Source organism: Mangifera indica, chromosome 18, assembly GCF_011075055.1.
Source record: "Mangifera indica cultivar Alphonso chromosome 18, CATAS_Mindica_2.1, whole genome shotgun sequence".
Classification (NCBI taxonomy): Eukaryota; Viridiplantae; Streptophyta; class Magnoliopsida; order Sapindales; family Anacardiaceae; genus Mangifera; species Mangifera indica.
This window is the reverse complement of record NC_058154.1, coordinates 10,681,495-10,693,803: the sequence shown is the minus strand read 5'-3', so window position 1 is coordinate 10,693,803 and position 12,309 is coordinate 10,681,495. Positions and strand designations below refer to the sequence as shown.

At 28.8% G+C, this 12,309-nt stretch overlaps 1 protein-coding gene across 1 annotated transcript; it reads left to right on the top strand.

The window, feature by feature from the left end:
* The first annotated feature begins 8,821 nt into the window (after positions 1–8,821).
* On the top strand, positions 8,822–11,359 carry LOC123201618. The gene is made up of 3 exons (XM_044617198.1): positions 8,822–9,061; positions 10,505–10,710; positions 10,805–11,359. The coding sequence occupies exons 1-3, from the start codon at positions 8,972–8,974 to the stop codon at positions 11,061–11,063; spliced, it is 555 nt and encodes a 184-aa protein (XP_044473133.1). The 5' UTR covers positions 8,822–8,971; the 3' UTR covers positions 11,064–11,359.
* Positions 11,360–12,309: the final 950 nt, after the last annotated feature.

Here is a 12,309-nt window from a genome sequence, read left to right as displayed (position 1 = left end):
TTAATAGATTTAGTATAATAATTGTGAGTTTAATCACTGTGTTCTAGTATTTATCAGTCCAACAAGTCAAATTGGGTTCTTCAATTATTAAAAAGAAAATAAAGAAGAAGAAGAATGAAAGAGAGATAAAAGAAGAGCCCATATCTTTGTAAGAAATGAGGTGTATTAACTAAGCCTCCTAATTTAACACTACTCACTGAAACACATTGTTTTATTTATTAGTATATTAATATTATTATATGATTGAGTGTTATTATATTATTAATTCAAAATTACTCAGTAATTTGATAGCACATTAAAATATATACATATACTTTTATTGATGTGAAATAACACATTATCTGCAATTTCACATTAATACAAAGTTGAGATATTAGTTTTGTATGCATTACATCGTTGACAAATTTAGTCTTCGAAATTTAAAATCTAGGGAATGTTGATACCTTCTCAAACCAAAGGTATCAACTTGCTTTTAGCTAAACTTAGGAAGGGACATTGTATTTCAAACATTTCAACCCTAATCTTGACTACCTCTGGACACATCTTTCTCAGAAAATTCTTGACCTTTCAAATACGTTGACAGAATAGACAAATGAGTATCTCATTTGTGTCAGCTCCATCAACGATTACACATACACAAAGCTTTTAAAAATAATAAACATGAAATTATTTATATTAGTTAGAGAGGAAAGTCCACGAACGTGTTTGAAGATCAAGAATTTTTTACGAAGTAATTTTCCTGTTAAGTGTGAATGATAGGAACATACACACATTCGTAAATTAATAAATAGTTAATTTAATTAATTGTGGTAATAATAACCCTTTTAACAAGCTATTTGATGAAAATATTTTATTTAATTTGGTTGAAAATAGTGTCTTCAACGTAAAAATTAAATTAACTCTCAAGAATAACTTGACTGACAAAAGAAGTGATTTAATATACAAGAGAAAATAAGTTCAAGTCTTCTTTAGTAACATATTAAAATCAAACTCTCGACTTACTTACTTTGACAATTGTGGAGTCGCATATTAGATTGGAGATTTGTCATGTTTGGTGTGGCAATAATATATTCCTTCATATAATAAGCTATGGGGTGTTTGGTTAGGGATAAAAAAAAATAATTCTGGTAATTTATCTCTTATTATTTATATTATTTTATTTTATTTATAAGTAATAAAAAATTATGATAATTTTTTATTATCAATGGTAATGTAACACTTACACCTTCGTTATTTAAAAATTACTAAGATAATCTCATTTTATTATAATTATATTCCTATTTATTAATTTTTTAGAATAAAAATAATATATTTTCAGTTAATATAACAAGTAACATAAAAAATATTTTAGAATAATTATACCGAAGGATATTTAAGTAAAATAATATATTAGCACCTCTAACTAAATATAATAATTATTTTTATCTATTAAATTTTATTAAATATACTAATAATTTATACCTAATAATCTTCTATGTAATTTATCTTTAAAGTAATTTTTCAATTTTGGTAATAAAACAACACACAAACCAAACGCACTCTAAAAGGTAAATTTCGAGTATATGTACATGTGTATTTTTTTTACCTTTATATAATTTTAATAATAAGTATGATTAATGAGTTATAAATGAAAAATATTTATGTAGCAAGATTTCTTGTTAAATTAGTAATAAGATCATCGTTATATCACAATTTTTTCTTTCATCAACGTGGATACAAAGGAAAGATAAAATAGGTACCATCTTAGGTATCAATATCAAATGTATACTCATTGTTATGTTCCAAAGAGTATAGTTCAAAATTTATTATAGTATTTGTTGATGCATTTTTTTGTTATGCAATTTTAAGTCTTGTGTAAGACAAATTATAATAACGACAGTTAAAATTAGTTATGTAACTCTATTATCCACCATATAATGAGAACAGTAAAAGTGTATATGGATTGGATATAGAAAAGTTTTTAACGTGATCATGTTGTTTGAGAGTCTATCTTCACAGTTATGTCATTGACAGCTTTGAGAAAATCATTCGATAAAACGTTAATATTATTTACAAAACAGATTTTCCCAAGAAGGACTTGATTTTTGGAGATTTCTAATAAGTATAGTTAGATCTTTTTTCCAGATTCCTTGCCTCTCTTTATTTGATATATTATGTTCTATCATATCATTTCATGCACATTCATATATGTAGTCTTTTATATTTATAGTATAAAGTGAAAGGATTAAAGTCTTATATCGGCTACAATTGAAATTTAAATTCAAAAATTAATTTCCATTATGTTTCTTGAAGATTAGATAACAACGACCATATCCCTATATAGTAACAAGTTATTATTGTCCATGTTGACACTGAGATAAAGAAGATATACAAGTTGTCACATCGTTTCCTCTGGGCAAGGTATGCATGTCAAGTTATTGATCGTTATTTCCATGACTAATTGTTTATCTAAATGTTGCTTTATGAGTTTGGTCAAGTTATTTTCTTGGACAAATTCTTTTTTCAAAGATTTATTTTAAAATATTCCTAAAGGTTCCCTAAATTTCTAGTCTTTTTTTTTTCCAATAACTATTTATTCATTTGAACCTCCAATCATGCATGATTATTTGCATAATTTCGTATAATTAATAAATAAAGATGCTTTAATTAGAAGAAAATAGGCTTTAGATTCAAGGATTTTGTTCGGCTAGCTATAGACCTCTGTCAGAATTTGAGCCCATTAGAAAATTCGATATCAGCCTTGACACCTCCAATGTCCACGGGCCATGGCCCATTGCAAATGTTTGCATAAAAACAAAAATAAAACCACTGAAGGAAACATAACCCATCGATTTTAAATATTTAATTAAATATTTAAATTATTTATCGATTCTATAATATAATTTTTTATTTTTAATTTAAAATTATTTAATTATATAATGATATATCATTTAAATAATATGATGTAGAACGCATAGTTTCGCAGACACAAGTTAGCGGGTGTCAACACTAGAAACTGAGATGTTTTCTTTGCCAAGTTGCTCCATAATAGCTGAAAATTACAAGCAGGAAAAAGCAGAGACATTTGAGAACAGAGAAAAAGACTGTAAAGCTCCCTTTGTTTTTTCTGTTATCATGAACTCTGCCTGTTTGTTTGTAGACAATAAATCCAAAATACAATAACTAGATTTATAATTATTATACGAATAATTCAAAGTTTAGTTTGGTATGATATCACTGGGTCTTGAACCCAATCCGTTCACTTGAGGATTATTTGAATAACAATTTATTTGTACATAATATAGATAGTGGTTCTTTTTTACATTTAATAATTCATGTCATTAGATCGTATTCCTATTGTGTTAATTTGGGTTTTTTGTCAGAAACTTTCAATTCTAACTCGATGTGAATTAAAATCTTATTAAAATTTTTTAACTCTAACTCAATCTTATAATATTTGAGTTGACTTGATCTGATCTAATTTGCTTGAAATTATCTATTGTTTTCACTTCCCAAAATATTTTTATCGTTTTAATTTCTTCACCAAATTACCTCAACCTATTATTAATAAAACACATAATATAAAATTTTATCTTATTAACAAATACTCTAAAATTTACATACTAATACTTTTAAAACACTTTAAAACTTTAACTAACCAAATCAAATTCATACTATTTAATAATAAAATAAAATATTTAAATAAATAATAATAATATGAGTAATTATAATTAAACCAATATACAATTATATGTAATCTGTAAAGATTTCAAATTTTTATTATAAATATGCAATATATAATTATAATATGAGTAATACTTTTAAAAAACACATCTATAATCAGACTAGTCAAATCAAATCTTTATTACTTAATAATAAAATAAAATATTTAAATAATAATATCAGTAATTATAATTATATAAATATACAACTATATACAATCGATTAAAGTAATATTTCTCTAAAACATTCAGTCATATCAGGTTACTTTCGTATGAACTCTAATACTATCTGATTTAATTTTGAATCATATCGAATTGACTTGAAATAAATTTTATGTCAAAAAACTCAATTCTAATTAGATATTTTTTATATTATATCATGTCAAATTAATCAATCGTATCGAAAATTGTCAAACCCTAATTTTTTTTTATGTGCTTTTTTGTTGGATATTTGTGCAACAATGAAGGTGTGATCCGGTGATACTTTGCCAGTGGTTTGGACTTATGGAGCCATTTCTTTGACTTTTAAAACAGCTAAAGATCAGACATCCACTGGAGGTTATTGACGAATTTCGGGGTTTTTTGGATTCAGGTTAATAAATATTATGGTACTAATTATTTTTTATTATTTTATTTAATTTATTAATAATAAAAATTATATAAAATTTTTATTATTAATAGTAATAAAACAGATAATATAAATATAAATCTAATTATTATCACCATTTTAAATATTAAAATATTGATAAAATAATCTTAATTTTATTATAATTATATTTTTATTTATTAATATTTTAAGATAAAAATAATTATATTTTTATTTATTATAATAAATAATATAAAAAATATTTTAAAATAATTATAATAAAATAATATTTAAATAAAATAATTTATTAATATTCTTTCTATTATTTATAACCAAACATCACAACCCCCCGGAAGTCACGGACTGACAACTGCCACTGAACGAAAATTCCACGTGCCATCCTTGTCAAACGTCCATTTCAAGCATCATAGTAAAACGAAAAGACAACCGTTAGATGTCGTAAAATAATAGGCTCTTACCGTACTTGCATTTTTCTCATTATTTTAAGAAGCCTGTAATTGGTTCTTAAAAAAACAGTTTTTTGGAACTTACTGTTAAAAAATACATTTTTACAAAATTATATATTTACTTCTGATTTTAGAAAGTCACTTATTTTTCAGGTTAAAAAACAATAAAAGTTATTTTTTATCTAAAATATATTATTAAATATTGTCAAAGACTTCAGCTAAATCAACGGCTTGTTTTATTAGATTGCATAAAAATTTAATTCTTTTATGTATTATTTTTATTTCTTTTCTGATATCAGAACAGATTTAAAAGGAGATGATGACAGTAATCTTGAGCACAATAATGGAGGCTTTGGGCAATGTAGTTATAGGGTAAACCAATCCTCTATATATCATCAATTGAGTAACTTTGACAAAACGGGAGATTTGTTGGTGACTCACTTGTTGAAAGGGACAAACAACTCAACTTGGAAGAGTGTGAGGACAAATGCTCTAATATTGAAAGCTAGCACTGGATTTAAATCGAGTTTGTTTGGTTTAAGTTCAAATTCAAATTCAGTTTGAATGAGCTCAAAATAAGTCAATCCTATACAAGTTTGAGTTCGAGCTACTCATCAAATTTGTGAATTAAAAATTTTAATATAAAACGACATCGTTTTGACTAATATATATTAAAACAACGTCGTTTTAATAATGAGATAGTTAAAAATTCGAACTCTATTATATACAAACTGAGCGGAGTATGAGTTTAAATGAGTTCAAACTTAACTCAATTTAAATTCAACCCTGATTAAAATATAAGATAACGTTTATAAATGATAGACTTTCAAAACCTATAAGGTAACCCTGTGAATTGGGTTACGTGTGACTTAATGATTATGTCTTGGATCTTGAATTCCTTTATTGAAAAATTACATGACCGTGTGGTGTACCATAGCGTTACATGAGCCAGGTGGAAGGAATTGGAAGAATGCTTTTCACAAGGAAATGGTCCAAAAATTTAAGAGATAGAGAGAGATATAATCAATACCAAACAAATAGATATGACGATTTTTGCATACTAAGTAAAATGAAAAGGCATGTGAGAGCAACTTGGTACATTTGCAAAGCCACACAAATTAGAATGTAGTGGTTGTATGTATGAAATGGCAGCAAAGGAAAAAGACTCGACTAGTTTGTGATGGGCCTCAATGATGCAGACAAATGTAGTCAAATCAAATTTTATTATGCAAGGATCTATTACCAAGCTTATCAGATACTTACTCTTACTTCAAAGGAAGTCAAAATAGGAAGAACTTCCATTGGATAATGTATTAATGTTTAAGGTGAACTTAGTCAGATACAAAGTATGACCATTGCGAGAAAATTGATAACATCAAAGAAATTGAAGCATTTAGTTCAGTGTTTAAAAGCAACACTAAATCGAGGGATATTTTACTCAATAAGCAACTCCCCTGCTTTGAAAGCATATAGTAATGCAAATTGGGCAACTTGCTCAACCATAGGGAGATTAGTAACAGGTTTTATAACCCTTCTGGGAATGACACTCTTAACAGTTAATATAGTGATCTAAGAAACAACAAATGATCTCAATCTCATTTGTCAAAGCAAGGTACCACCAAGACAACTACGGTTGTTCAACTTACTAAAGGACATGTTGCATACAACTGATCAGGTTGCTATGTGACAACAAATCCACCATAAACATCGAAACCAATCCATCATTTCATGAGAGAACCAAATATATAAAGTTGGACTACCATTTTATTAGGGAAAATGTTCATGATAAGTCAGTTAACTTGGAGTATTGGGGATCTATGCAATAATCAACAAAGATATTTAGGGACTTTGATGTGGGATTAATTACTCAAATTTATACATAATGTTCATGTATCAATCAATTAAAGCCACACAAATTTTATGCATATAGGTTATAGATTACATGAAATTAGAAGATTTAGGATTCAGACAAACCTGATTAAGCAACTTGAAGCAACATGAAGCAACAGTTCATTCAATCGATTATCAATTTGCAAATCAGTCTTCTTACCCAATAACACACAGAACCAAAACATCATGACCGTGATGGGTATATGTATTGCTTCTATGTATTTTGGGAAGAGACCTAGCTCTTTTATAATAAGTTTGTTAGGTTATTTCATTAAATGCCCAATTGGACTGCAACAAAGCATATTTGTCACCCAAATTAAAAAGTTAATATGAATTGTAATTGGCATTTACAATATGGTTACACAATGCCCAATAATTTGATTTTAAACTATATATTTATCCAATTTTATTTTAATTAAATGAAAGCATAATCAATATATGCCCATGTAAAAAATTCTACCATTGGACTCTCGTAGTTTTAAACATTACTGTTGACATTTGAGTTAGGAACATGGTTTCGTCAGCCTAAGGGAAGCCTATGCAATTTTCTAAGATTTTAGCACGGTCAATATTGGTTTTATGGGATTGCATTATAATCATTTTCATTTCTTTTCTTTTATTTTGTTACCTAAATAAGCAGATTTTGTCTTTGTAGCATAATCATCCACAACCACTGAATCAAGTAAGTTAACAGTTTTTTCTTGATATATCCTCACAGGAGATTTAAACTTAGGGAGAAGGACTATTTCCCACCCAACTTTTGATGCGTTCTCAAAATGCCACCCACGGCAGATGAAAATCCACTTTTCCCACGCGTGACCAAACTGTCGTCCAAATTTTCCGTTAGGGACAAGGGCAAAATCATCATTTGCTATTTAAAACCTTTAAACTTTAAAATTTTACTGTTTTCCCCCTCTAGGTTTTAAAAACTAATAATTAACCCATCCTCAAAGTTTAAAAAGTTTAGATTTCACCCCTAGGGTTTGCTTCCTTCTCCGGCCACCATCGACGGCCGATGCAATCGATCGATCTCCCATCTTCAACTACAAAGGACGACGAAGGACGACTCTTCGTTGTCCAGATCTGGACTACGACGAAGCGTCGTCCAGATCTGGAAGAACAGACGAAGGACAACGCTTCGTCGTCCTTCGTCGTAGCGTCTGGACGACGCGAGGAGCGACAAAGGACGGTGAAGAGTCGTCCTTCGTCGTCTAGGTGGAGCGACGAAGAAAGACCTCTTCGTCGCACGGTGGTGCGACGAGGAGATGAAGATCTCTTCATCGCACCACCACCGTCGCACCAGGAGAAGGAGGAGACCGGTGACGACGCCAGAGACGACATCGGGAGATGAAGTTGAAGAATGGGGGTGAAACTGCTAGTTTTGAAAGTTATGGGGGGCGGCTGTATTTTGAAAAATATGGAAACCCTAGGTTTGGGGATGAAAATGTTAGTTTTTAAAGTTTAAAAACTTTGGGTAAGGTGAAATGTTAGTTTCTAAAACCTAAGGAGGGTGAATGGTATAACTCTCACATCAATTTTGGGATGAATTTTACAGATTAAATTGAGGGGTATTTTTGTCATTTCATCTAACAAGGGTAAAATAGACATTTTACCCTTATGCAAACAGATATCATCCATATTAACAGCTCACAGGTGGGAAAAGTGGATTTTCATCTACCGTAGGTGACATTTTGAAAACGCATCAAAAGTTGGGTGGGAAATAGTCCTTCTCCCTTTAAACTTATATTCTGTTATATATAGACTCTTCTCTTTTGTCACTTAAGCTACCATTTAAAGGTATAATCGTGATGAGTTTTGCTTGATAGAAAATCTTTTTATATATATTTCAATAAAATTATACGTACCCATATAGACACGTATTTGATATGTGTCATAATGTGATTAGATAATTTTAAATTAAAAATAAAATAATATTTAATCATTTAATGACATATACAAATGTATATTCATTTATGTACTCAAAATTAATACCCATAATATTATCCTATATATTTATAAACACATCAAAATAATAATAATGTATAACAGTTTACTTATAAAATGAACAAAGGCGCGTAAAAAATTTCATATGGTAGTTGAAATACTCCTGTCAATGAGCTGGTATTACGTCTTTATCTATAGGTCAATACAAACCGTTCATATTTTATTCGTATTTTTATATCTGCATATTTTACTGGTTCGAGTTTTCTTCTTCAACGCTGCAACTGTTTTTGTATATTTAGAAAGAGAGAGGCTTGAGAAACAAAGTGTGAAGAAGAGGTAGATCTTGTTGAGCCTTTTTGCAGTGCTTCTTTTCCTCCATAGCAATGGCTTCAAAGCTCGTCTTGATCACAGTCTTTGTGTTTGATCTCATTGCTTTCAGTTTGGCAGTCGTCGCTGAGCAAAGAAGAAGCACTGTGAGTTTCTTAACCAAAGCTTTATATACTTTCTGGGTTGCTGAGTTAATATGATTTTCCTGATGGATTCTGTTTGGTAGTTAAGAAATGAAAATTTAAATATTTATTTTTGTTTCTTCATAAAAACTGGATCTCGGGTCCTCCTCCATCTTGTTTCCCGTTGAATTTTCTCTCTTTTCACTTTCCTGACAAGCTTAACAATCATAGTATCCTTTTTTTTTTTGGTTTTGTTGGTTATATTTAAAATGAAAATTGTCAGATCTACTGATACAGGTAATTTTCTTGGCTCAATTGTGGAAGGAAATACAACAGACCTCTCTGTTTTCGATACGGGCCTTTGACATGGGGCTTTTAGTTATGTGTGTTTAGAGGAACTTATTTCCAATTATTTTGGGCCTAAAATTTCTTACCTTGGGTTAGGAAGTAAAGTGCTTTCCTACGTTTCGGAAATGTTTTTGTTTTCAAAATGTTTTAAAATCAGTATGAAATGTAAGGGTGTTCGAAATCAATTAACCGAACTGATTTGTTAATTTTTTGAATCAAACTAAATTTTTGGTTTAAAAAAAATTATAAATAGAAATCGAACCGATTTAAAAATTAACTAATTTTGAACTGAATTGGAAATATCAATTAATCAAACCGAATTTTTGATTAACCATTTTTAAACCAAATTTTCAAAAATTATCATATTTTATTATTTTTTATAATTTTTAAAAATATTTTCATTATTTTATTTATTTTTTATTCAACTTTTTAAAAATCGGTTCGATTCGATTAACTAGTTTTAAAAATTAGACAAACTAATAACTAAACTAGAAAACTAGTTTTTCTATATTTTTGAACTGATATATGAACCGGTTTTTTAAATAACTTATTTTTGGGTATGACTTTTGATTTAAAAATCGGTTCAGTTCGGTTATCAAATAATTTTGAACACCCTTAACAAAATGTTTTGAGATTGTTTTAAAAATATAAAAAAAATTCACAAAGCTTTTTCCCAATTTCGAACCCATTTCATCACCTCTCTTCTCTTCTTTGGCATTTGAAGCTTTTCTCTTTTCTAACATGTTAAAATTCAACTCCTTTTCATCTCCGACTTCTCCAAAGGCCGCAAACATTTGAAAAATCAGTTTTTTCAGATATATACTATTTATTTTATTGTTAGTTAATAGATTAAATTAGTTAAGTGCACACCTTATCATTCCTAAAAATTTGTATATTTAAAAAAAAATAACAGTTATTGTATTTTTTATAAAATTTGGTATTTATAGAAAGAATTTTATATTTTTCATATTTATATATTTTCACACATTTTCATTTCCTATAATTTTAAAGAAAATACAATTTAGTTTTTTTGTTTCCACGTTTCTACATTCCTGTTTCCCTGCATATTATCTGCAAAGGATGTAACAAAATCTTGTTTTTTTTTTTTTTCAATTATAGGCAACAATCCAGCCGGATTCCGACGATAATTACAACTACTGTGTGTATGACTCAGACAGTGCAACTGGGTTAGGCATTGGTGCATTTTTGTTCCTCATGGTCAGCCAAATCCTTATAATGGTGGCCAGTAGATGCTTCTGCTGCGGAAAAGCTTTAAGCCCCAGCGGTTCCAGGGCTTGGGCAGTCATCCTTTTCATCACTTGCTGGTATATTACCCAACAATGGCAGAAATTTTGATCAAATGATTGATCTAAATTCATTTAAATTGTTGTTAAATTTTCTGCAATAATGTTTTTGCAGGCTGTTTTTCCTTGTAGCTGAGTTATGCCTGTTTGCGGGCTCAGTGAGGAATGCTTATCACACCAAGTACAGAACCATTTTCGTTGAGAACCCTCCGTCGTGCCAGACCTTGAGAAAAGGAGTTTTCGGGGCTGGCGCCGCCTTCATTTTCTTGACTGCCATTGTCTCTGAATTTTACTACGTTTGCTATTCCAGGGCCAGGGAGACCTTCCCGGCATATGGAGGCCAAACCGGTGTGGGCATGGGAACCTACAAATGACCTTTTCTAGGGCAACTCAATGCAAAGTCTGCGCTTTACGTATAAAAAATATTACATGAAATAAATAATCACATTATTCAATCATAAACTGTTATTTTAATTGTATAGATAAATTAGTATAATTTGTTTATATGTATATTTTTATTTTTTATATATTTTGTGTTCAAGTTAGTCATGGACAAGTCATATTCTCCAATGTATTCATGTTTTCTTATTTCTTGTTGGTGAAATTTGTGTTACATTTTTGTATTATTTTAATTAAAACTCACAAGTTAATAAGACTAGTTTTTTTTTTTTAATTATTAGATTTAATTAATTTTTTATTTTTTTAATCCAACGTTAAAATATTAGGTATATTGAATATTTTAACATAAATAAAAACTTATTAGTTTACTTGTCGAACGATGACAATTGAATTATGATTATTCATAATTCAATAATCCAATAATCCAATAATCATAAGTTAGTTATAATCTAATTATCATATGCTATTCCAAACATGCAAGAGTTAATTATGGTATAATAAATTATTTTTATAATTATAACTTTTAAAAATTATAAATTGTGCTAAAAAAACACATAATATTCTTTATAAATGTATTGATTAACTATGTATATTTATAAGCATAAACATACAGGTACCTAAAAACAAAAAGGATCACAAACAACGTAAATTCTTAAGTTTATTCTCATCAAAAGAAGATAGTTTTGATGGTTGTTGAATTACTAACAAGAAGAAAAATTTTGAGTTATGAGGATACCGACAAGCATCTGTCTGAAAAATAACCATTGATAGAAACAACAACTTGTATCTCAACTAGTGAATATTCATCTCTTACCTAGAGAACGTAATTTACTAGCTGGCAATTGTTCCCGTCATCTGGCCATGATAAAAAGTAATAACTCCGTCTTATTTTATCATTTAAATGTAGTTGACTATGAAGTCATTATTGGAATTTAAATTTTGAATATAACCAATAGGAATTGTAAATATTTTTTTCTCATCTTTTAAGTAAAGAAGATTTTGTAGAGAAAGGGGAGGAGCATGAATGCACATACGAAAGCATACACTTGATGCTTATGACTAGATAAGTCTCACCATAAGTTAGGTGAGGAATCTCACAATAAATGTAGCAACTCCTTTTAAGACTCTCGTCCCCAATCGAGTCTTTTTCAATATACTCAAAAACAGTAACTTCCTATCTTATCAATGTTTTGCTGTTATTTTATCTTTTAAATGTAACTG